This window comes from Simochromis diagramma, unplaced genomic scaffold, assembly GCF_900408965.1.
Source record: "Simochromis diagramma unplaced genomic scaffold, fSimDia1.1 OVJJ01000293.1, whole genome shotgun sequence".
NCBI classification, from domain to species: Eukaryota; Metazoa; Chordata; class Actinopteri; order Cichliformes; family Cichlidae; genus Simochromis; species Simochromis diagramma.
Window position 1 is genome coordinate 23,377,713 of NW_024386801.1, and position 27,793 is coordinate 23,405,505.

Below are 27,793 nucleotides of genomic sequence, written 5' to 3' on the forward strand. Positions count from 1 at the left end.
CTTCCGTTAACTAGTTATGACTTCAAGAATTTATTTACAAATAAAATTTTAACCATGATAGAAAAATTTCTGAAAACCTTTCCACAGACATGTCACTATGTGCAGCTACAGCTATAAATGAGACAGCGATTAGTTCAACTGTGGAACTGTCTTAAAAACAAAAAGCCACAGATGACCTCTAATTTCCTGCCTCTAAATTCAGAGATCTTAAATAATTTGGTCCATATTAGTGTCTCTGTTGAATCAAGAATTGGAAAAAAAGAGGCAAAAGAACATAATTTGAAATCCATCACAATATAGTAACATTTGACTCCAGCAGATTGTTTTGTTTACAGACTGCTGGCTTACTAGTGGTTCCTGAGCTATTTAAAAGCAGAATTTATGTGTGTGTGTGTGTGTGTGTGTGTGTGTGTGTGTGTGTGTGTGTGTGTGTGTGTGTGTGTGTGTGTAACACACTGAAACTGCTCTCTCTCTCGTTCTGTAAGCCCCTGGAAGCTCCACCAGGAGGCGTGGCATCATCAGCTGCTGCTGAGGGTTAGCTGCTAAACCTTTTCTCTTTTTCTTCATTACCTCCAGTGGATTTAAGGACCTGTCTGCTTCACCATCCTCTGACAGATCACAGCACTCCAGTAGCGGTATTTTATTCACTGTCTACCTTCTTTTTTGAGCTGTGCTTGGATTCTTGTCTTATCCTCTACAGTCCCTGGTGCATGTGACTGATGAATCCTCTGGCTGAATTAAACACTTTCTGGATTTGGACTTACTTTTGCCTGTGATACTTCCTGCCTACTCACCTTCCCTGAGACCCTGGTATTCCTCCCACTTCCTTCCCTGTTTGCAGAGAATTTTACGTGTAACATTACAGCTCACACACTTCCAACAGAGCAGCCACATCAACAGTGAATACAGTCTTTTGCATTTACTGTTAAGTCAATACTACTTAAGGGGTTTTTGCTCATGTTGCCACTTAAATGCAATTCAGTGACACAAGTTTGTTATAGTCAGTTAATATACAGAAATAAAATATTTCAGTTTTAACTTTAAAGGGTGTGCGTTTTTTTTCAATAGTACTTTATCATTTTTCTTCAAACTGGAGCACACAATGGAAGACCGTACGAACTTTTTTACTCCATGGCCAGAGGGTGTCGTTGAAGTGAAAAATATAACTTTCCCCTCATTTCAACATGATTAAATGACTAAAAGTGCTTCAAGGCCAAATAGTAAAGTACAAAACTAAGACATGCTTAGATGAGAAATAGAAATTAGTAACACAGAACATATGTAGTTCATATTGCCAGATTCGTCACCCCTCATGACTTTTTAGTGAAGAGACCTAAAGAAACACAAAAGGCACACGAAACTCGGGGAGGCAGTGACAACAGGTTTAATCAGGTTTAACAGTCCAAGCTCTTTTACCTTTTCAGATCCGCTGCACGAACCACTGAAGCAATCCAGGTCAAAACCTGCCTGTCCAAAGCATGTGCATGCAATTGTAACAATTTAAAGCACTATCTCTTTAAATGTTTGCCAATTTTACCCAATAAATCAGAGTAACACATGCAAACTTAGCCCATACCGTTCAAACCCTCCTCCCCATCCTTTCCACTCTTGGTCCCCATTTTCTCTCTCACTGGCACAGCCCTCCCACTTGTCCTCCTCTCTCTCCCCTCCTTCTCAGAGGACCAGCTCTGTGTCTCTATCTCTGTGCACTTGTCTCTTCAGTCAAGAAGAAACTAAGTGAAGGAAAGAATAGAAGAAAGAGGTTGTTGGAAAACTAAACAAACCAAAACTTTGATTCTGCAACATGCCACAGAAAGGTAAGCTTGCTCACTCTCTCTCTCTCTCTTAGTCAAGGATGGAGTTGCAAAGTTATCGCGCTATAACGGATAAGGTTGAAGGGTGAGAACCAAGTGCTGATGTAAAAGCATTTTAGCTCGTTAGATTTGTTTCTTTGCTATTGTTGTTGTTGGAAGAAAGAGAAAATTATCAGAAGCGTTACGCTAACTGGTACAATGCGTGAAATGGCAACATTTATCTTCTAATTGTACTCGGTCCCCCTTTTAAATACAATTAATTAAATTACCAAAAAACAGAAGAACGAGAAAAAGAGAAGAAAGACGGAACATGTAACGGTGACCAACTTTTCCAAACAAGCCCTTCCCCTCTTTTACTGCAAAAAACTTCATTATAGACAGAGAGAAGTGTTGTTTTAAGTGTGTGATTTAATTTAATTCAATTTTTAAGATTTTTATTCATTGATTGGTTTTAGGTTTAAACTCCAAAGACACTGATGTGTGTGTGATCGCGGGCCAATGGCCTCTGCACAGGGCCGGATTGCTGTGCTTTGTTCAGGGTTATGTTCTTTCAGACTAAAACAGCCGGGTCAGGAAGAAAAGAGAAAACAAACAAAAAAAACCCTCCTTCTTTTCATAGTTGTGCGGTGCGGTGAGCGACAGGTGATCCCGGCCGCTGTGGACTGAGCCGCTGCTGCCTTCACGCAGGACAAGGTTTCCCAGAACTTTACCGCAGAAAGTAACGAGAGTGTTTTTTTAAAAAGCAGGAGCCTTAAACTCTAATTTAACTAATAAACTTAATCCCGCCTTTTCCTTCATTGCGATTGGAATTAAACAATCCAGCAACAAAGTTGTCGGATATTATGGGTATGCTGGATATTCTGTTTAAACCCATAACAAATGGGTTACATATAGGAATATATTTACCATACAATTTCTACCACCCAGAGATTGTTGCGCATCCTCTATTGAACAGTTATTAAATCTCAGATTTATAAGGACAAGTGAACAGTGGTGAACACCGCTTTCTAACACTTTAACGCACTCCCCGCGTTTCTACCGAGCCTGGGCGTTGTTTGACACTAGACTGGCGATGTTTCATTATATTATAACAATCATATCATCATCGCGATCATAGTGATAATGGTAATAATTGCCATCTTGCTAAAACGATTGTATTTAAACAGTACTGAAGGGTCAAAATAAAACACACGAACTTCATCACCATTTGCAGCCACTTGTTGTCTGTGAAGACGGCATCTAAAATATGCAGGAGGTATCGTTCCTTTAACATTTTTAAACAAACAAACGAAAAACAAACAAATAAAATCCCCCAAACCCTAAAACGACAGAATGTGGACACTAACCATTAAAGTTACTCTCGTCAGTTTATTTAAACCTATCCACGATCACACTGTGGGAGAAGACCTTTGCTTTTTATTTGAATGTTTTTTTCTTTTCTTTTTAGGCCTCGACTCAAAATCCCTGTTTGGAAAACGGAGCACATTTAAAAATACGTCACCTCAGAAATTATTTCAAAGTCTACCGTTTGCTGTCATTGTACTCTCATGCTGTTCTGACTGAGATGATTTTGAAATCCACAGGCAGTTTACGATAAATATTTTCTTAATTGATGATCTAATTAAGTCAGTCGTTAATGAACATCTTAATCAAATTGAAGCCAATTAAACGCATGATTAATCAGGCCGGAATAAATTCATCCAGCGTGCGAATTCAGAACATATTATTTTTGTGTGTGTGTCTAAGGGATGAGAGCGAAGTGTGGGCTGCTGCCATATGTTGTACTGGGGACAGGAGGATTAAGACACGTGTCTGCTCTGTGCACCTGAGTCACATCTGATACTTTGTTCATTTGACGGAAGCGAGAAAATGCCTCCATCTTTATGATGAAAAACTAGAATAGAAGGCGTTCTTTTTACATTTCATGTTCCACGTCAATATTTTCAATTAGAAGCTAACCGAATACCGTCAGTTAGTTATATATATATGTGTAACACACAGGCTACTCATCTACCCAATTCAATTCAATTCAATTTATATAGCTCCAAATCACAACAACAGTGGCCTCAAAGACCCTACAATAATACAAAACTAACCAAATAACAACCAAACTACCAGCACTAAATACCAAATTATATTCAGATGTACAAAGTACAAAGTATAGATCCACAGTATGACAGTGTATGTGTTCCCTGGTGATGTGGACAGCCTTTAAAAGACCGTGATCGTGAACACACTGCTTAGTTGTGAGCTACCAAAAAGTCCAGCCTCTTGATACTTTGCCAAATGAAGTGGGAACAGATTCCAGTAAAAAGTTATTTCTGTGGTCTCTTGAAACTGATGTGGCTTAAAGCTTTAAGTCGTACCGGTCAAGAGTTATAAGGAAACGCTGTATATATAATAAAATACACACACACACACACACACACACACACACACACACACACACACACACACACACACACACACACACACACACATATATATATATATTTACTCCTGATTTCAAATTGAAATGCTTCTCTGTCTCTCTCTCCCCGTCTGTCTCTCATATCCACGCAGTGAATGCAGCTGAATGAAACTTTTATATTGTCATCACTGCGTCCAACAGAACTCTTTTATGTCAGTTGTACTGGTCAAATTGGGCTCCCCGCTGCGTTTTTGTGTCGCGAGTTTTTTAACGAGCCGCAGCTAACGAGGCGACGACACTAAAACCCCGCGGACACACAAAGCCCGGCGGGTATTTACCGAGCTGAGCCGCCGCTCCGCTCCTCCGGCTCTTTGTCTTCTTTCACTGGGAGAAAAGCCCGAGTTATAGCGGGAACAAGGTGCCACAGTCGGCATGTGTATGCGTTTGTTCTTGTGTGGAGCTGCTTAATGTTCATTATGCAGGTTGTTAATGACAAGCGCTTAAGAGAAAGCTGCTTTGAAGCCTTTCTTGGTTAGGTTTTTCTCAACTTAACCTAATAGGGCTGTGATTTTGAGAACAGGGGTGTCATGTGTTTCTCTACACGTGAATCACAAAAAACTGCTCCTATTGCTCTGCCTAATCATGCTTTCATAATGGTGATTTATTTATTGAATGATTGATAAACGGCTCTGTATACTAAAGATGAAAACAATTCACATATATATATATTTCAACAGGACGCTACACTCGAAATTATGTTGAAACGGCACAAAATAGAAGAATTTTGTGCAAAACTTTGTATCGTTGTGACAGAATACTATTATCTCATTTAGTTGTAACACAAGTCTGAATTGACATTTTTCTATAATTTATTTTTAGATTATTATTTATATATTTTCACTATTATTTTATTATGATCCACATGTAATTCCAATAATGAAGAATAAAATATGAAACAAAGCTGAAAAAATAGTTTGTCACTTAGACAGCTCAGTGGTTAGGCTATTTGGCTAGCTAGGCTATTTTCTGTATTTAATTAAATAGTCACATTTTCCCCCAAAAGAAATATTTTCGTCCTGTAAATTTATAGTATTGCTGGAGATATTTTCTTAAAAACAAAAAAAGAAACTTGAGAAAAAGATATTATTGGGTGTTTTTGCTTGATCCTTGTCTGTGGTACAACTACTTCTCACTCCTAGTTTCTACATGACTAGACCTATTTCTTTGGAATCATATAGTTTTTCTTACTATTTTTAAAACATGTATGCAAGAAAATATAATGAATGGTCAGTCAGGTAATTAAAAAAAGAAGTATAGAGAAGGATTCTTTGTACATTTTAAATCATGTCATTCTATAAATCTTGAGTGTGAGCGCTCATATGTGCATTACTACCAACCATAGGATAGTTAGTCCACCATCCAGACAAGGTCTCTTTTTCAGTTTTATCTAATCTTCACCCCTATAAAGATCTTAAAAACAACATAGTCAGTAATCTTTTATATTGTTGCATAAAGTTAATGATGCAAATCTGACCTTTAGAGATTCAGGTTATTCTTTTCTTGCAATTCACTATCCAGGTAGAGGCATGTGTATGGCATGCACGCTGTTTCTCACATCTTCTCTGTTTGTGCAGATTACAGAAGTCAAACAAGCTGGGAGAGTGGTGTGGCCTCCATGATGCAAAACAGTAAGTTTCTTCTCAAAAGTATATGTTGTTCTTATTCATTTTTAATGTTACTTTATCAAAAAAAAAAATAATCCAGGTCTGGTGTTATCAAGGGTTATAGAGCTGTACATACATGTAGAAATCTCTAACCTCTACAATCATTTAAAATGTTTAAGTCACTGACTGTAATTCTGTCACACTGGAAATGCTTATGTTGTAATAATAACTTATGTTGTAAAACAGTTTGATCACATTAAATGACAATTCTGGTTTATTGCTTTGTGGTTTTTCTATAGCATCAGTGTACCTGGCAACAATATGAAAAAAAGTTGATCGTTGATGTGGAACAGCTTTATGAGTCCTTATACTGACTTTCAGCTTATTGTTTTTCTTGTAATCAGCTTTTTCTGGCAGAAAACTTTAAAAACGACCATATCTGTCCATTGTGAAAGAGCAGACAGAAACAGAGTCAGATCTGAATGAATGTTAGCCTCACATTCACTAAGTGGTCAGAAATCTGACTCCAAATAATTCATAATGTCATCGGCACGCGTGCCGGACATGTAAATAGCAAAGCTGCCTCATGAAACGCACATTCCCACACACACCAAATATAAAGGAAAACATTTTCAAAATAAAATAGCTTAATATTTGAAAGTCTGTATACGTGGTGTGGTGAAGAGATTATCTACCAGACCTGCTGCACAAATGTGGTTTCAGCTACTCTTAGTTCATCATCTAATTAAGTTTTTTCTTCTATTTTATTTTTTAAGCTTACTTTTCTTTAACTTTATTTTCCAAGTGATCAAAAAAGAAATATTTAATGACAGGTTTGGAAGGTCATGAATGGACATCAGCACTGACTTAGATGACGGTAAGATTAAAAACAGTCAGATAAAAGCAAATGACAGAAATTAAAAACATTTAAAAACAGAATATTATTACTAAATGTCTGAATGGTTGCTTTTATTATTAGATCATTAAAATGACTAATATTTATTTGGTTAGATCATTAATGCGTTAAGATTTATTGATGACTGATTAGCATACAGTAGTCAACATAATTCAGTGAGTGTGCAGTATGACCTATGAACACACTTCTGAACCCGACAACTCATTAAAAATAAAAAATCCAAACGGAAGACGACTTCGATTTATTAGGTCTAAGAGTTACTTCTAAACAGAATTCTTTAAACTTGAAACTAAACAGGAAACAAGTGAAAGACAAAAAAGTCACAATTGAGAACAAAGATTATCACTATACAGTGGTAATTGCAAAGATTGCTGTATAAAACTGCATATAAAAATGAATTGTTCACTTATTAATTGTGGGATCAGTCGTGTGTTTCTGAAGTCTCAGACAAATTCTGGATTTTAAAATTGAACATGATGATGATATTTGGGCAAGAGTGTGAATCTGAGCTTCTAGCTCAGGAAAGCTAACTACGTACATTCGTTATTCACTGTGTTATTAATTCGAATGCTAATTTCAGTTACAGGGCAACATATTCTTTAGGTGAAACTTAACCTTTCATCGTTTGTTTCACTAAGAAAAACAAAGCATTAAAAGACTTTTACGTGCAGCACACTTAACAACAGCCATAGCACTTATGAACTCTGATAATGAACATTTGTTTAATAGTGTATAAGTAATAAAGGAATGAAAAAAAAAAACAGCCATAAGATGTGGGATTCAGGTAATAAGCTGCAGAATCATGCTGTTGCTGTTACCAGATTCATGTTATGTGCACGGGAAGAGGCCAGTTATGAGTCAGTTTCTTTATGAAGATGACAACTGACAGGTTTGCTCCTCTACAGAATTATGTTGGATGTGTTATTAGAACAACTTAAAATAAGTTTAAATAAGTTGCTGTTACCACAACTACAGGTGTTATCAAATCATCAAGGAATGAAATGTTCAATATTTGAACTTATGTCAACTGAATAGAATTTTTACTGTAACATTTGCCCTTTTGTGGCTCATTGGCTTGTCATTCCTCCAGCCTTTCACTCGAGATGCTGGACTGAGACATGGCTGAGACAGGCTCATTCTTTGCATCAGCTTTGCGTAGTCTGACCTGCATCCCCTCCCTTCACACCTTACATTGTCTTGATGTCATATAAATGTTGTCTTCTGGTTTGTCTATAAATGTTAACAGTTTGCATTTGTATGGCACTTTTCATATATCACCTCTAACTGTATAGGCGGTCCATAGATATATTGCTGCACTATAAAAAAAAATCTCTGTTTCTCCCACTTGTTCTCTGTGGTAAAAGGTGCAAATGTGCACACTTCAGGAGACAGTTTGCGTTTGGCCCAATATAAAACTAAGAGCAAGTACAAGTGAGAAGAGGCCAAACCTTGAAAGCAGCTCAGTATGTTCCCCTGGAGTATCTCTTCTTCCTCTGCCTAGAAGGAGGTCTAAGAAGTGTGCTGCTTCTCAGTAGCCAGAAACAAGTAGTCCAAAACAGAACAGATTATAATGCAGCAACCCTGAAAATGGACTGGAACTTACAATACTTTTCTCCTCTGAGCACTCAAAGTGCTTTCTACTGCAAGCCACATCCACCCATTTGCACGGTACTTTATTCGATACCTTTAAGTGTTTTTTAGCTATCATGCACACACTTCAGTACCCTGCCACTCATCTGGAACTGTAACACTGACCTTCCTATTGGCAGACCTGCTCTACCGCTGTTGCTGTGTGGTTTGGAGGTTTTAGATAATCGATTTTCCAAAACACTGGTCATGAGAAGCTAAAACCTAGCTAGCTTTGTCACAGTTACCATCGCTGGAAAGTGTAACTACGTAGATGAGCCTTGAGTGATCTTAGCAAAGTACACAATAATACAAACTAGCAGTTTAGTGGTGTGGTGATTAGTGCTGTTGCCTCAAACATTGACTTTAGGAAGCTCCTTAGTTCAAGCCTAGGCTGGGGCCTTTGTGTTAGGTTTTACTGGCACTTGCATGGCTTTTCTCTGGGCAGTATAAAAATATGTACAGGGTTATCTGCTTATTCTAAACTGTGAGTGTCATTTGTTGTGTCTGTCAGCCCTGTGACAGTCCAGCGTGTGTTTGAACTCTAGCCGTAAGACAGCTAGGATAGGCACCTGTGAGCCATAACTGGATAAGTAGGAAAAAATAGATGCATTACACAGCTTTATCAAGCGGTTTCTTTTGTAAGAGAAACTGAATCTTAACCGCGCTGCTGTTACAACATCAAACATTTATGTTTAAAGGCAACAACAAACAATATTTTTCCTGTTACTAGAATGTTTGACGGGAAACAGCTGTGCTGTGTAGACACTGAACAACGGAAGGTTTGAATGAACCATATTCTTGTTTTATTTGAAGATCTTTGTCAGTGAAAGCACTACACTGTTAAAGTGAAAGTTAATTGAAGTCAGGTTCAGTGTGAAAGAGCTGATTTAATGTGAAAGCTGCTGATCTCTTCCCAAGAGCCCACCTGCTCTTGTTTGTGTGTGTGTGTGTGTGTGTGTGTGTGTGTGTGTGTGTGTGTGTGTGTGTGTGTGTGTGTGAGAGAGAGAGAGAGAGAGAGAGAGGTCCAAATTGACTCCATATGTCTGTCTATTAATTGTGTGTCAAGAGAGGAAGGCCTGAGTGTTTTCCCTGGGGAAGTGGGACTGTGATTAACATTTTTCAGTGAAACTATCAACCCCAAAACACAAAGTGAACATGATGTGAGGCAGCATGAAGGACAATTAGAAATAATGCAGTCTCACACCTAAAGTCAGCAGTAACCTCTGTGGAGGCTGTGACTCTTTCTATAATTTAATTAAGCAGAAGAGCTGTTCAAAGCCAAAGCTTTGACAGTGCGAGGTTTTGTGGAGCACAAACCTTTTGTGATCCACTTGATCCACTTGTTTTTCTAGCTGAGAAGCTCTCCTGCAATAGAGGAGGAGACTGGGGTCTTCTCTGTTGTCTGCATGCAACTAAATGAACAGACAGCTTTTTGAATTGCACAGCTGATTATTTTATTAATCATTATTTAAAGACAAATGCAGAGACATGCAGAGACCAGAGTAGCATTTGCTGGTTGCAGGTTACTGCAACAGCTACTGCAGCCACCCATCATTACTTTTCATTGGTATATATGAAATATATAGAAACAGGATGTCTGACTTCTCACATAGAGAATAGCTGAGGTAATTTTTTTTCTTTCTTTTATACACTGGGTGTGATTTGGCAGGTGAGGAAGGTGGGATCCCCCTCACCCATCTCCACCCTGCAGGCCTACATGTCCCTACCGCTGCTATATGCTGCTGGCTGGATGGACGGATGGATAGATGGATGACATTAGTAATAAAGAAACAAAACTCTAACAGAGTATATGTTTGTGCATCTAAATGACTTCTGCAAAAAAACAACAACCTTGCTTTCTCTTTGTTTGTGTGTGTGTGTGTCTTTGTGTATTGGATGGTTGTCTGATTTATTAATCCATGAGGATTTAAAAAAAATCTGCAATATGCTTCCCCCCTCACAGCCATTAATACACAATAGACAATTGAATCAGCATAAATCTCTACTTAACCCCAACAGTGTCACGGCACAGCATGTGTCAGCTCCCGCCGCTGAAACATTTCAGACCTGCAACATGTTAAAAGTGTTTTCTGCTTCATTCAAACTTACTTTACAAAGGAGACTGGAGGTTGGACTCCAACCTAAGCTGCTGCAGTTCAGGAATAATAAGGATGATCACATACAGCTATTGCTATAGATCAGTGAATGTGAGCACATCAGAAATAGATACAGAGTAATACTCAAAAAGTGCAACAGCAGATGTGTGTTGTTTTCACCTGTGAGTCTTTATGTGTGTATGCTTGTTTCGTCGTGGTAATCCTGAAGGAAACTTCAGTACTTTAGCAAATGCTGTAGTTATTATCTGTGTACAAATAAAGTACTCCTTTGTCCACTAAAACAAAAGTAATTAAGCATACAATTTCCAGTTAACTGTAACTGGATGAAAAGTGTAATGACAAACCTGTGACCACCACAGCTTTCTTGTATCTAATGCAAAATTATGCACTATAATTTCAATTTTGTTTAACCCAATATTGAATGAAAATGTGGCCCCCAGTCTGGAGGAATTTGAAAAGGTGGTGAATTTAATGTCACATCAATGATCCCAAACATTCGAATACATGGAAACATTATGAAAAAAACAAAAAACAAAAAACAAAACAAAAACAAAAAAACCCATAATTTCATTGTACATGTACAATGACAATAAAGGGCTATTCTATTCTATTTTATTATAACTTGACTGGAAAAAAGAGCTTTCAATCCTTTTAAAGAAGAAGTGCAGCAACAAAAGGCCTGGGTCAAAGAAGGCTAAAACGAAACATGTTTAACGCATGGAAGAACATCAGAATACAGTTGTTTATTTAACTGATGACAGAAAAAAAGACAGATAACATTTGGAAATGCTAGACATTACTATATGCTGTACATGCAATAACTAAAATATATAAGGATACCGCAAAAAACACAGTGTCGGAGGAAATCTTTCTGTTTATGTTCTCATGTTTCGGGTTGGTTTTCCTGCTCTTTTCATCCACTTGTTTCATTAGTGCTGCTTTTTTTATTACTTTGGGCCTCTGCTGTTATAGAGTAAAATAAGAGTAAATAATACAGTAAATAAGTTGCTGAAAACCTTTGTGTGTGTGTGTGTGTGTGTGTGTCTGTGTGTGTGTGTGTGTGTGTGTGCACGTGCATGTGGGTATGGTGGGTATGTGGGTATATCTGTGTAGGCCACAGTGGAGTAAACCAGCTGGGAGGTGTGTTTGTGAATGGGAGACCTTTACCTGACTCTACCAGGCAGAAGATAGTGGAGCTGGCACACAGCGGTGCTCGACCATGTGACATATCCAGAATACTGCAGGTATTGCAAGGTGGTTACAACACCACAAAAATATCCATCACATGTCATACAGAAAAATGCAAATTCTTGCTAGACATTGTGAACAAATAAAAAATAGAGAAGTGTTTTTTTATTTTATTTTATTTTTTTACTGGCAAGATATAATTGTTCCAAAGATTGTCTAACAAAGATGTGTGTTATTATGTTGCCCAGGTGTCTAATGGCTGTGTGAGTAAGATCTTAGGCCGGTATTATGAGACAGGTTCAATCCGTCCACGGGCCATAGGTGGGAGTAAACCCAGAGTGGCCACTCCAGAGGTGGTGGGAAGAATTGCTCAGTACAAGAGAGAGTGTCCATCCATTTTTGCCTGGGAGATCAGAGACCGACTGCTTGCAGAGGGAGTCTGCACCAACGACAATATACCCAGTGTAAGACCCTTCTGTTTTTCAGCAAAGTCATGTAATTAAAAATCTTTCCATGACAAGGTAGACTAATCATTAAAACCCCCTTCACCATATTTAATTAGATATGTCATGTAAATTTTGAGTTTACTTTTATTTGTATAGAAACAAATGACAAAAATAATTGTCGCAGGGTGCTTGTGAGTTGTTTTATGAGACGATATCTATTGTTGTTGTGCGGTGACATGCTGCAAGTGGGGTTGCTACATATAGAAGCATTATTGTCTTTAAAAGTGTCTTTAAAACAACACTTCACTCAAATAATATACCTGATCTGACTGTGGACAGCCACTGTATTTACTCATTGTTAAGTCATATTGTTAACAGTCCAACAGAAAACTATAGGAGGCTGTAGCAAATTCTCCCAGTAACCACAGAGAGGGGAGATTTTAACTACACAAACGGCTCCAGCACACAGGAACAATGTTTACTCCTCCAAACAGCCCAGCTCTGAAGCTTTACTGCTTCTGTGCTTCACTCTGTTCATCCCTCATCCTCCAGCCCCACGCCTACAGTATGGAGAGAGAGAATGATTATCAAGTGCACACCAGATGTGCCACTCTCCCCATCCTGCTCCACCTCTCCCTCTTGCAGCCGAGCCTCATACCCCACCACCTGACTTAACCCACCACCACCATATTTACTACACTGTAGCACATTTACAATCAACAGTGCACCAGACTCCAAAGCATTTATTTTGTACCCTGCTATAGTGGGTTCACATTCTGACATTTTCCTGCTGATGTAAACAGATAAATCAATAGACTGAATGTGGAGCAGTGGGCAGTCGACCCCACACACCCAATGAGACATAAATGCCCACTAGGCCTTAGTTTGAAGCACTGGTCCGTAAGATAACAGGGAGAAAGAAGGTAGGGGTGTTTCACCCTCTCAAATGCCATCTGGAACCAGTCCGCCCATTGGACCAGATGTGAGACACCTTTCTGGGTGGGTCAGAGGGGCCTGCGAAGTTTGGGATAAACCTCCCCATAGTAAACAGCTAGCCCCAAAAACTGATGTACCCCTCTTTGATCTTCATCTGTGGGCAGGTTGTAATGTGCACTTGCCTGCTGCAAAAGTGGTAATCCAGATACTATACCTCTCTCTGCACACTTCTTTGGGTTGGTAGTGACCCCAACCTGCAACAAGGACTCCAGCACTGCAGCTACCTGCTGCATATGCTCAACCCAGGTGTTGCAGTGTATGATCGTGTCATCCAGGTAGGAGGCAACATATCCAACATGGGAGGCACCCAACCAGAAGGCATTGGAAGATGGCTGGAGCACCAAACAAGCAAACAAAAGCGAGTATGACAAATTGGTGCACAGTGGAGAAGGCATTTTTCGCTTGGTCTCTGGAGATAAGGGAATCTGCCAGTAGTGTTAAATTCCGAGTGCCTAACCAGTCCAGGAGCTCACTCAGCCAGGGCATGGGATTAGATATCACCTTAGTCCATCGAGAATCTGGTTCTCCCCTCCATCTCCAGCATGTCTTTCAATTCTTTTAGAACTACTTTTCATCTCTGTTCTGACAACCTACAGAGTAGTGACTGAACCATCATTCCCAGGGAAGTCTCACCATGATGCTGTATGGGATTAATGTGACCTGGCAGAGAGGTGCTGTGTTGTGCTTGAGACGGAAGGGATTTCCTCCATGGTGCTGGAATCGGATATGTAACCTTCTGCCCACAGCCTGCTGCAGCGCGGTCCCCCGCATGGATTCATCTGTGACCGCTGCCTTCAAGCTTCCTAGTGACTTATCCTCTTCACCCAGTCTGCTGTTTCTATTAACAGTCCATCCACAAACTGCTCCAAGACCACCATTTCCCGCAGCTGTTGGTCTCTAGTTGCATCTCTCAGTTGCAACCACCATGTGGCTGTGTTTTTCAGCTCCTGTGTGTAAATGAATGAGGAATGAACAGTCCCCACTGCAGTGCCTCTCAACTGGCAGTGATGATCTTTGGGGGGGCAGTTCAGTTCACTTTCCAGATGACTGGAACCCAATTTCCATACAATTTGAGCACTCAAAGTGCTTTTCTTATGACAAGCCTCATTTACACATACATTCATACAGTGCTTTTTTTCTAATCCTAAGTACTTTTAATGATCATACACTCAAACTTCGATGGATGCATCTTGCACAAGATCAGGGTTCAGTATCTTTCACAAGGATGTCAGATCAGCTGCTTGCTGCACTAGCTGTGATTCCAACATTTCTCCTACTGTTTGCAGTCTAGCAGCGTACCTCAATAACCACAGAGAGACGAGATTTTAATTACACAAATACTTCTTTATTATCAAGCAAGGAGGAATCATTACTTCTGGCCCTGCACAAGTGCTACATCCTCAACCCACCAATGACAATAATATACAACTAAAGTGTGTCTTATATAATTATGTTGTTGTGTTTGTCACCAGGTTTCATCAATAAATCGAGTGCTTAGGAATTTGGCTAGTGACAAGCAACCAATGGGCACAGTGGGAGCTGAAGGGATGTTTGACAAACTCAAGATGCTCAATGCACAAAGCAGCTGGGGAGGACGCTCAGGATGGTATCCTGGGACAGCACTCTCTGCCACTGGTGAGACATTAACTCAAAGTAACACTGCGATTCTTCTTCACTAATTCGTTCACAGAAGAGACAATTTCTAATTTTACAAAAACCAAATGTTTTGAATTGGTGTTAAATTTTGGTGGGCTCATGTGAATTGTAGCCATATCTGACATGTGACCAGTGCGGTCTTCTGCTGCTTTAGCCCATTTGATTCAAGCTGTGAGTTTCAAGTTGTGAGTTAGGAGATGCGCTACTGCATATATTGGTTAAAAGGACTGGTTATCGGAGTTACTGTTTGTCTGGCCATTCTCTGTTGACCTCTGGCATCAATAAGCATTTTCACTCCATGAACTGTTGTCTGCTGTCTACAGATGGTTGTGTGGGAAATCCTAATAAAGTAGAGGTTTCTGAAAACTCAGAACAGCAATGAAGCAATAAAGTGACCTGGAAATGTATACTAATAGTAGAAGGACAACAAAATCAACAGTTCCCAAAAGCGCGGGTAATATTGAAATATCAATAACTAAGGTTCCACACCTACATTATGCAATCACAACTGAGCAAACTCAATTGTGATTAGCAGTATGCTCCAAAAGTTATGAGGGCTTCAATTTGAAATGAATTGTTCTAACTCACGTGCTGTGAATTATTTTCTTATTGTTTTCATACTTCACATTTCCACCATCCATTTATGCTGTCAGTCATTTAGCTTATAGCTGTTATCTTGCATTCAATATTGTCTCTTCTTCTCTTCACACATTTTCAATGTAATATCTTCATATAAAGCAGGTAAAAGACACCATTTTACAAATTACAGGCTGTTTGTTTGCTCTCTCAGTTCTCCAAGAAACTGCAAAAACTTTTTGCAAAGAGAGTAGACGGCTTCATGAAACAGATCAACATCTTTGGCATTACAGGACGAAGATATATCTCAAACCATCTGCTCATATGAATAAGCAACATGTAGAGTCTCAAACACAATGAAATGTATGTTATTATTTTTTGAGATTACAGTAGTTTTTATAGTAATAGTTCTAACCAGAGGTGGGACCAAGTCATTGTTTTGCAAGTCTCAAGTAAGTCTCAAGTCTTTATCCTCAAGTCAGAGTCAAGTCTCAAGTCACTGGTGTAAAAGTCCGAGTAAAGTCACAAGTCTGAAACTTTGAATTTCCATTCCTTTCGAGTCTTTAAAAAAAAAGAAAAAAAAGCATGTTGCAGTTATATGCTAAATGTAAATATTAGACCATGTCGTTTTAAAATCTGTGTTTTTCTCAACACATGACGAAATAGTGAACTTAGAAAATATACACAAATTGTGAAATTGCACCTCTATAAAATGCAGCTCAATTAAACTTAGCTCCTAGAATAATTTTCAACGACAGTTCTGAGATAAACTGCATGTTATTCTTGGATGTGCTCGTAGGACCGGCTTTAAAATAGCATGACAAAAATATCACATTAAAGTTAGTTGACATCACAAAGTTAGATGAAGTCAGCTATCTCATCGTAGCAAAAGAGAAGCACCACCTACCGTTCTTTATGCAACTTCAACTGTCGGACAAAGTTGGAAGTTGTTCCATCTCTGTCTGTGATTCTCTGCTTGCATGTTTTGCATATTGCATTTCGTTTGTTTGTTGACTACTTCATAGTTTATGTACCTGAAAAAAATAACTCCTTGCAGCATTTTTGAGCGTTTTTTTTTTCTTCTTAAAAAAAAATCTGGTTAATTAGATTGGCTGTGCTACAGCTCACGCACACATACGTACGGAGTGTGGTTTGAATAAATGAATGAATGAATTGAATTAATGGTGCACACTTTCTACATAATATGCATGTTAAATTTTAGATTTGGGTTAAATATCAAGTCTTCAAGTAAACCGGGCAAGTCCAATTCAAGTCCCAGGTCATTGGTGTAAAAGTCCAAGTCAAGTCACAAGTCTTAGAACATTTTTTCAAGTCAAGTCTAAAGTCATAAAATTAATGTCTTTAGTCTGACTCGAGTCCAAGTCATGTGACTCGAGTCCACACCTCTGGTTCTAACTCTATCTATCTATCTATCTATCTATCTAGATAGACACAAATTCCTTAACGTCCACAAATTTCATTCAAAACGCTCACCGAAGAAATCATTTCTCATCCAATGACAGCATATCGCCCCGATTTATTAACTGGTGTATTTACTCTAATACAGGTTTCGTTTTTTGTGTTATTTCAATGTCACTATTTAAACTACACTAAAAGTGCTGAAAATGCTTTCTGGGCATTTTACTTCATTGTAAATTCATGCAGTTCCCCATTTTATGTTTTATCCAAACACACAAAGAAGTTATCAACTTTGACCCAATGTGCTGCCACAGTGCTGTGCTATACTGCTTTACAACAGTTCAGATAATATGCTTAGTAGGTTAGTTGGTCATTTTAAATGGGCTGTGTCACTGGATTTATAAACCAGCATTTGCTGCTAGAAAGTGTTTTGTACGAGTACAATATGAGTGACATCCAACAGCAGCAAACCACTGTAAGAAATGATGTGCTAATTACATTTGTTTTTCATAATTGTTTTCATAACAGGACAAGCCAAACAACTATTACAAAATATGTTTTAGACGTAATTTTGAAATTCTGTATAATTTTGCAATTGTTTGCTTTCAAAGTAAAGAGTCTGCCCTACTTCACATTAGGTGCCCTATAGGTCATGCGTTTCCTTGTGTTATTAAATCTAGTGGTGGCGGCAACGTGACAAGATTTGAACATTTTATCAAATTACAAAAAAGTTATTTTCCCCCAGTGTTTTGTTCAATGGCAGTGTGTTTAAATAGATTGTCCACATGCAAAAATGTTTACATTTTATAGCGTCGATATGTGCAACTTGCTTTTCTTTTCCTTCAATTTGTGTGGATGAGGGCCCCATTTGTTGTATGGAGTAGGCTCATATGCTGCTGCCCCTCCTGCAGCACCCTGGGAGTACAACAGTGAAACAAAGTCATGCTATACTACCACGGCTGCTGCCTTCCTATCCATCTACAGCATGTTTGTGCCTGTGTGTGTATGTGTGCCAGAGGGAATGGGGGAGTCTGCTCTCATTTCCATCTCTTTCTGCCTGACTGACTATGACACTGAGCAATAGCTTCATTCTGTTGTGCAGCGCTTGTCTGTTGGGGATAATGAATAATTAGGCTAGCACCACAAATAACATGCATTCCACAGGGAGCTGGAGCTCCTGTATGCTCAAAGACCAAATTGTAGATCTCCTACCTGATGTGCTTTTAAACTCAATTGGTTTAATTTAGAGATGTCAGAAATATCAGGTTATCAGCTAGTTACATGAAAAAATTAATACATTTCATGTTATTGACACAAGTGTGTATCTAAGACGTACCCCAGTACATGATACCAACTTAAATGGAGTCTCCCACTTCCTGCAGCACTCCACAAGTTCACTTCAGTTTTGGGGGCTCTACTCTAAAATTCATGGTAAGGACATAGTGCATGGGTAAGGACCTTTCTACAACAAAGACATCCCTACATACAAGGTTTGGTTGGAGCAACACAGTATTGATGTCTTCTACTGGCTTCTTAAATCTGGTTCAAATTAGTTAATAGTAACATAAATTTCTTCTGAATACAGTATAGTACCAAGATGCAATATCATCTGGTAATCAGATACAAGACCTTTCTACAGTACTGTATGTGCTGAAATTCCAAAGTCTGACAACATAACATAGTAAGATTTAAAAAAAAAAAAAAAAAAAAAATGAAACACTGGAGTAATGTCACGACATTTGGTGTGTGTTTTCTTGTTTTCTTCTTTGGTGCAGAGTGTCCGCAGGCAGAGGGAGGGGAGAACGCAGTATCAGTTTGTACCAATGGTGAGGACTCAGAAGAGACTCAGATGAGACTACAGCTGAAGAGGAAGCTCCAGAGAAATAGAACATCTTTTACACAGGACCAAATAGAAGCACTAGAAAAAGGTAATTTCTGGCATTCACCATAACATCATAAAGCTACACAATACAACCTCCTATATGTACCTGCCGATTTTGCCAAAACTGGAACTCTTCTTGGAAACTCTGTCCTTTGTGAAATGTGTTAAAATGAATTCCATTAGTTACATTTTTTGTAATGCATGCATTACAAACTAGTTTAATATTTTTTTATGCATCTTTGCATGAAAATGGATAATGAACACTTTTCTGCTGATACCATAAACAACACAAACAAAAGAAAAGAAAGAAGGCTGCAGTCTGCATTTAAGCGCTTAGATAAAGACCCTCTCCAAGTATCCCGATTTTCCCTTTTTTTCCTTTTAATTATTTTATAAGCCTGACTTTTGAATCATATCTATCAACTAGACTCCAGTTTGTTCATGTAAATGGAGAGTCTTCTTCAATTCAATTCAATTCTTTATATAGTGTTAAATCACAACAACAGTCACCTCAAGGCGCATTATATTGTAAGGTAGACCCTACAATAATACATACAGAGAAAAACTGAACATTCATATGAGCCCATATGAGCAAGCGCAGTGGGACTTCCCCGACAGTAGGAAGGAAAAACTCCCTTTTAACAGGAAGAAACCTCCAGCAGAACCAGGCTCACCAACACGAAGGGGCGGGCATCTGCCGTAACAGGTTAGGCTGAGGGGAGGAAAACAGGACAAAAGACATGCTGTGGAACACAAGCAGAGATTAATGGCAAATATGATTCAATGCAGAGAGGTCTGTTAAGACATAGTGAGTGAGAAAGCTGACTAAAGAAGAAGAACTGAATGATTCATGGGAGTCCCCCACCAGCACACACCTATTGCTCTAACTATATGCTTTAGAAAAAAGGAAAGTTTTAAGCCTAATCTTAAAAGTAGAGATAGTGTCTGTCTCCTGAATCCAAACTGGAAGCTGGTTCCACAGAAGAGGGGCCTGAAATCTGTAGGCTCTGCCTGCCATTCTACTTTTAAAGGAACAACAAGTAAGCCTGCAGTCTGAGAGCGGAGTGCTCTAACGGGGTGATATGTTAATATAAGTTCATTAAGATAAGATGGGGCCTGATTATTTAAGACCTTGTATGTTTGTATGTGAGAAGCAGGATTTTGAATTCAATTCTTGATTTAACAGGAAGCCAATGACGAGAAACCAAGTATAGGAGAGATCTGCTCTCTCTTTCTAGTCCCTGTCAGGACTCTTGCTGCAGCATTTTGGATTAACTGAAGGCTTTTCAGGGAGTTTTTAGGACATCCTGATAATAATGAATTACAGTAGTCCAGCCTGGAAGTAATAAATGCATGAACTAGTTTTTCAGCGTCACTCTGAGACAGGATATTTCTAATTTTAGAGATGTTGCGCAAATGGAAGAACGCAGTCTTACATATTTGTTTAATATGTGCGTTGAAGGACCTATTCTGGTCAAAAAAGACTCCAAGGTTCCTCACAGTGTTACTGGAGGCCAAGGTAATGTCGTCCAGAGTAAGAATCTGGTTAGACACCATATTTCTAAGATTTTCAGGGCCGAGTACAACAACCTCTTTATGCCTTGAGGCAACTGTTGTTGTGATTGGGCTCTTTATAACTAAAAGTGAATTGAATTAGATTCAAATACCAAGATTAATTATGGAGGTCCACTGGGTTCTGTAATAGACCAATTTTGTTTACATTATAAATGCTTCCCTCAGGGATTATCATTAAAAGGCATAGCATACATAATTTCCTTAGGGATTAATAAAGTATGCTCATTCTGATTCTGATACATTTTCACTGCTATGCAGATGACACCTACCTTTATCTATCAATTAAGCCAGATGACAGATACTAATTTGTTAAACTGCAGGAATGTCTTAAAGACATAAGGGTTATGATGACCTCTAACTTCCTGCTTCTAAATTCAGATAAAACTGTGGTGCAGATAAAACCTGTATTTGGGCAATATCTCAAAATCTAGAACCATTCTATCTCAGAGTGATGCTTAAACCTAGTTCAAAAACCAGTGATTCATTATTATCACGTTGTTCCCTAAATTTCATAGAAAGCCTTCATTTGATCCAGAATGCTGCAGCAAAAATTATAACAGGAACAAGAAAGAGGAAGTATTTTTCTTTCATATCAGCTTCTCATTGTTGGCTGGTTGTTAAATCCAGAATTGAAATTAAAATCCATCATCATATCTTAACCCCCATAACATAATACTGTCCTAATAGAGCTTTTCACTCTCTGATTGCATCTTTAGTTGTGGTTTCCAGAGTGTTTAGCAGTAGAATCGGAGGCAGAGCCTTCATCTGTCAGACCCCTTCTTTTGGAGAATCTGCTCACAGTTTGGATATTGAAGAGAGGCACATTCTCTACTTTTAAGATTAGGTTTTAAACTTTCCTTCTGATAAAGTATATAGTTAGGGCTGGATCCTTATCACTGGGCTGTAGTTCACGGGGTAGAGCAGGTTACCTACTAATCGTAAGTTTTGTGGTTTGCTCCCTGGCTGCTCCAGTCTGCAAGCCAAATATCAGTGAGCAAGATATAAACCCCAAGTTGCTCTCCGATGCATCCATCGAAATATGAACATGTGTGAATGTTAGAAAGCACATAAGCACAGAAAAAAAGGTGTATGCATGTGAATGGGTAAATGAGGCATGTTGTATAAAAGGCTTTAAGTGGTCAGGTAGAGTAGAAAAGCTCTTTATAAGAACAAGTCCATGTTCACAAGTGCTTGCTAATGCGGGGTTGTGTGATTGTTGGGATTTCTCTCTAACATTGTGGGGCCTATACCTCACAATACAAAGCACTTCGTAGCAACAGTTATTGTGATTTGGAGCTGTATAAATATAAATAAAATTTAAGTGGATTGAACTGATGACAGCTCAGGAAGTTTTGGATTTATCCAATCAGGAATTTCCTGTGGTGATGTCTCACTGAAGAGGAGTGCTTTTCTTTTTATAACATGTATGTCTGCAAAAATACTATTGAAAATACTGATATACTGAAAATACTATGTAACTGTTGCTGAGAAGCATTTCAGATAGTTGTATAGATTTGGGAAAAATATCTTTCAGGAGGTAATTTCTGCTGAAATATTAGACTTAATGAGAGAGCAACAGACAGGTATGTGTGCATTTATGAACATAGCACAGCTGCAATAATCTTATTTAAATCAAATCTGTAAATTGGGCTAAATGTGTATTTTTTCACAAAGTCTACAGTTGTGTTGTTATGGCAGAATGGTTTCCAACAAAGAGGCACATCTGTGGTTGACCTGTCACAGTTCAGAGAACAGTCGTTCTCAGTGTCCGTCTGAAGCCTTCACCCTTGTATCAGAACATATTATTTTTCTTGCTGCTGCTCCTTGGTCTGTGTTGCCATGAGGTTTCCAAAGAACAACATTTATAAAGTGTTAAACCTGTGCATAAACTGTTTTTTTGTTTTGCTTGTCAGATCACAAATGAGCTGGACCTGTGTTATTAACTACTCCCACTCACATCACATCTACTGATTTGCAAAGTGTTCTGTATGTGTGGTAAATGTAGTGCAAAGGTGCTTTAAGGGGTCAAATTTTTAAAAAGGGCTGTGCAATAGCTTTTTCAAATGTTTTCAGTCCATTTGAAGCAGGGGCCCTCCCAAAACAAATACTATATTGTGTAATTAATGTGTAATAGAACAATCATTCAACATAATGTGTCAATTATTTTGTTCTAGAATTTGAAAGGACACACTATCCAGATGTGTTTGCCCGAGAACGCCTCGCCAACAAAATAGACCTTCCAGAGGCAAGAATACAGGTACGCTCTATGTTTAGGGTTTGTTTAGGAACGTGTGTACAGTAAGATGAAAAATTATGTCACATGGAAATGTTTGCCTTTTTTAACGTGTGAGCATTTGACCTTCTTGAAACAAACGAGTATTTACAAATGACATTTAAATAAATGGGTTAAATCATTATACTGACATATATACACATCTTCAGTCTTATAAAATTTGAATCAGGGCTTCAAGATTAGAAGTGGAGCATCTGGTCTGTGTATAGTGTCAGCCCATAAGATTGAAAGAAGACTCAAATGAATTCAGTTAAAAGAAGCAAATCTCTCAATCACTTAAAATAAAGGATTCAGCAGTAAGGAAAATCATCTGCAGATGGAAAGGTTTTCAAACAACTAAATAGATTCTGCATCATGCTGGAGAATTTTTGAAGATCATTTGAAGCAGTCTTCCCAAAAGTTTAAATAGAAACAGACTTTCTTGCTTTGATGTTCCCATAAGCACACTTGCAAAAGTATACTTATGGAAACAAGAAATGACTAACAAAAAAGAAATTAAAGGATAACCTTTAAACCCTACTGAAATGTTGTGATTACAATCTTTTGTCTTTTTTATGATCAGTGATTTATTTTTCTTATATCTCATGCTACATGCAGGTTTGGTTTTCCAACAGACGAGCAAAATGGAGAAGAGAGGAAAAGCTGAGAAATCAACGTCGTCAGGTGTCCAACCCTTCAAACCATATTCCAATCAGTAGCAGCTTTAACACCAGTGTTTACCAGCCTCTACCACAGCCTACTACACCAGGTACTGACAAAGATACTCAAGAAATACTTCACACAAAGTCCATCTGGGGCTTTTTCATGTGTGGATGTCTTTTATGAATTTGTTTCTATTTTTTTTCTTTTGTTTGTAGATACATGCACATGATCATATACACAGTGCCACCAGTGATTTCAGGATATTCCACTCATGAGCAGTTGGTAGTACTATAAGACATACAACAAGGGAGCAGAGAAGAACAATAGTAGTTTGTCAATGAATTATATTGTGAACATATTTTAGATGAAATGTATATTTTCTCTCTCACACTAGTATTTTTTAATATTGTTTAAAGGAAACTCATCTGGGCCTGTAATGTCAGACGCTAGCAGTCCAGTTACATTTATTATGCAGTTACTTTTCCCATCATATTGGGTATGTGCTGTCCAGCCCCACTATTCTTGGATACTTGGATACTTTGGACAGTGATTGTTGATTGCATAAATGGTTTGCTTGTGATGTCCTCCAGTATTGTTAAAATTTCACATTGTTGCTCTATCCATATTTCCATTTTTGTCTATCTAGTGTCCTTTTCATCAGGATCCATGCTGGGAAGGTCAGATCCAGTTCTGTCCAACAGCTATAGCCTCCCAGCAATGCCCAGCTTCAGTATGGCTGCCAGCCTGCCTATGCAAGTAAGATTAAATTACAAGATAGAACAATATACAAATAGTCAACAGTTTGCATAAAGGCACTGGAAAACCTAGGGCTCTTTTTTGCCAACCCAATAGCATAGAGCAGATCTCAGTCATATGCATCATGCATACACACCAGCAAGACAGACCAAAACCATCATAGGAAAAAACCCTCACTACACTATTCTATAAAAGTATCTTTTTAGTCTGTCTTCTTTAAATAATTTTAATGAGCTCAGAAAACAGGTCTACACCTTTATTCAAAAACAGATATTAAACCCTATTAAGATAATAACCAAAAGATTACAGTTGAATTAACCATATGTGGCATGGTTACCTGTCAATATCTTCAGGGAGATTTAAAAGCACTTAGCATGGTAGATTAGTTTGTCCCATCAATGTGCTAATTCACAAATATGTATTGGAGCCTGTCACTTTTGCATGTTTTGTCAAACCTTACCCAACATCAGTTGATAGTCCACTCTTCATTTTTGAAGCTTTACTACCAAGGCTTTCATAGTGAATGTACACAAGAAGTGACTAAAAGTTTCTTCTTGTTTTGGTAGGTTTTACTTCATGTCTGCTTTTACATTGTCTTATTGGGCACACACTGCTTGCCTTGCTTGACTGACAGATGTTAGGAACACAGATCGACCAGTAAATGGAAAGCTTCACATTTAGGCTCAGTTTCTGTCCACCACAATAGAGCTGTGAAAATGCTGCACCTTCACCTTCTGGCGGGATGCTTTGTACATCTTGCAGCGTTTGAAGGTTGTGGTCTTTGCCGGATTTCTTGCTGGCAAAAGGCAGGGATAGCTCAGTAGGTAGAGTGGTGGCCCCATGATTGGAAGGTCAGGGGTTCGATTCCCCTGAACAGCTACCCTGAGGTACCCCTGAGCAAGGTACCGTACCCTACACGCTGCTCCCCGGGTGCCCAATGGCTGCCCACTGCTTCACTGAGTGAATGGGTTAAATGCAGAGAGGAATTTCCCTACGGGGATCAATAAAGTACACCTTCTTCTTCCTTCAAAAGTAACTTTATAAAGTAGAATGACTGATTGAAAACAAATTTAGATTGCCGAGCTAGGAAAGTAAAGTGCACAATGTTGCAATTGTGTTATCGGGTTATAATTTATAATGTAGGCTAAAGGGTTTCTCTGTGGTGGTTGTTTTTCCTGTGCCTGCTTTGGTTTCCTCTGGATTTAACTGAATAGTCCCTCAGGCTGAAGACATGTGTCTTGTGCTCGCTATGCATGTGAGGCAGCTAGAGTGCAACAAGCGCATAGAATAAAGTGCTCAATGGTCAAATCTAAAGCACTTTGAGTGGTCAGTAAGATAACAAAGCACTATGTAAACACCATTTCCATCTGCTCAGAGCAAACCAGGCAACCATTCTGCAGTAACCTGTAGGATCAGTGTCTCATTACCCTAGACCAGCGTTAAGATATAAAAGTGACATTGTCAAGGAAATGAACCGAAGTCCTGGTGTAATTCCTCACATTACAACAAAAAAAACCAATAGAGTTAGGAATAACAACAAATAAGAATAAGAAATACAATATTTATGTCATATTTGGAAAATTCTTTTGTTTCTGCAGTTGGGGTAACAATAAAAGCATCATAAAGAGTTATTATATAAAATAAGAAAAATAGTATTTTCACATGTCATCTCAGCTGCATCTGTGGTTACTGGCACATACCAGAAAAAGTTGATTACACTGGAATATGAAACTCTGCTTTTTAAGGGGTTTTAATTTATGTTTTCAGACATCCAACCAGACCTCTTATTCCTGCATGCTGCCCACCAGCCCCACTGTAAATGGAAGAAGTTATGAGACATATACTCCTCCACACATGCAGCCACACATCAACCAATCAATGACATCGTCTGCAACGTCGTCAGCAGGTAGGAAGTTATGAAGCTGTGCCTTTATGGCACTTTATGACATGTCATCCCTTCTGATCTTACAGGTTTCAGACATTCAGACATACAAACATTTTGTGCCTGTCATGTCTGTCAGTCTGGGTGTGAATTATTTGACTGACCATAACAACGTAGTTAAATAATAAATGAACCGGTTCTTTTCTACTTTACTTGAGCGCTCAAAGTGCTTTTTGTTGATTTTTGTTCAATTTCAATTTCAATTAAGTTAATCTAAATTCAATTCAAATTCATTCAATTTAGTTACATTTTATTTACATATCAGCAACATACACCAACACCCATCGCATGTTTATACTGCAAAGTAACGACCTAACAATATTAAAAAGAGTTCTTTAGGAGAAAGTACTTCGACATAGTGGAGAGACAGTAAGAGCATGGAGAGAACACCCCGTTGTCAACATCATGGTGTCCAGTAATGGTGTTTTGTTGTTGGTGTGTGCTCATATTTAATTCAGTTCAATAAATTAAATTGAATTAAATCATTCATGCTCACGGCATCTAACCATCATTTTTAAATGTGTACTGTTACACTTCTGAAGGGCTGCATTTACACTCTTCACAATGAGCTTTACCTGAACCTAAATAACTTATTTTACTGTGCAAACCCAACCAAGTAAGTTTAGGTGCTTAAACATAAGCAGTGAGTGAAAGTAAAAGTGTATGTGAGATGCTGTTTATAGCCAATATATCCCTGGTCCAAAGGACACCTTGAATGCAAATGGTATATGCCAAAACAACATTATACAATGCACTGGCATGAGAGCTAGCTGGGCAGAATAGGGCTCGGGGAGACAGCTATCTGCTGTGATAGATTATTACTGGTATATGCAGCATCAACAAACTGATTGATCTGATTGACATTTTATATGTCCCAACATTCTCAGAGTTTTTCTTATACATAAGCATATAAGATAAATTCATATATTTACTGTCCTGACTTACTCCGAATGCTGAAACAAGGTTCAGTGTTTTCTTTCTATAAATTCACACTAACTAACAACATTAGGACCTCAGACAGGCTTTCTTTGACCTCCGTGTTCAAGAACATCAGCACCAAATGTCTGTGTAGACACACAGTGTAGATTCTCATCAGTATAGAACGGAAAGACTTTCACCTGGTCATGACTTTGTGTTAAACATATTTGCACCTGCCCCTTTGCAGTCATTCTAACACACCTGGTATACGACATGTGGCGCTTTTAATGGCTCACCACTGAAAGCTTTTGTTCTCTCTTTTACCAGGTTTGATTTCCCCTGGTGTCTCAGTTCCAGTTCAAGTTCCAGGAAATGAAACAGACATGTCACAGTACTGGCCACGCCTGTAGTGATGAAAGGCAATTATTCATGCCTGCTGTGACCATCAACAGTGAATTCAACCACAGGACGGTTGGGGTCTCATCAAAATGGAAACTATTCCTTCTTGCTCCAGTTTGAATGTAAAAAAAGGACTTCAGCAAATACGTATGAAATATAAATTACTCTTATTAATGCTTGTGAAGAAACAGGATGCAAGGATTTTAAATGGTTTTCAGAACTAGAAGGATTTTAATGTTGCTGCAAAACAGTACAAGTTCGACTGTAAGTGGATCAAAGGTTTTTGGGACATCATGTTTATCGGCTACCGTTCAGAGTCTGGATGGTGTGGATGCTTTGTCCAGAATGCAAGCTGTTACCTGAGTGGTACTGAGGAAGCTCAGGAAAGTGGATCCTTACCCTGGTGATTATAACCTCCAGACAGAAATAAACTCCTGAGAGTCCACTGGGAGAGTTTGTGGGAAGACACATTACCTCTACTTTAAGTTGGTCATTTTTATCATACTGGCGTGTTTGTACAAACCCAAGGATGTTAACTGAAATGTAAAGGGAAGA

At 38.5% G+C, this 27,793-nt stretch overlaps 1 protein-coding gene across 1 annotated transcript; it reads left to right on the plus strand.

The window, feature by feature from the left end:
• The first annotated feature begins 1,698 nt into the window (after positions 1 to 1,698).
• Positions 1,699 to 27,298, plus strand: LOC120730325 (paired box protein Pax-6-like). The gene is made up of 11 exons (XM_040026642.1): positions 1,699 to 1,817; positions 5,859 to 5,912; positions 11,664 to 11,794; positions 11,987 to 12,202; positions 14,653 to 14,815; positions 18,607 to 18,759; positions 22,463 to 22,545; positions 23,179 to 23,329; positions 23,870 to 23,979; positions 25,747 to 25,885; positions 27,167 to 27,298. The coding sequence occupies exons 1-11, from the start codon at positions 1,805 to 1,807 to the stop codon at positions 27,247 to 27,249; spliced, it is 1,296 nt and encodes a 431-aa protein (XP_039882576.1). The 5' UTR covers positions 1,699 to 1,804; the 3' UTR covers positions 27,250 to 27,298.
• The last annotated feature ends 495 nt before the right edge of the window (positions 27,299 to 27,793 follow it).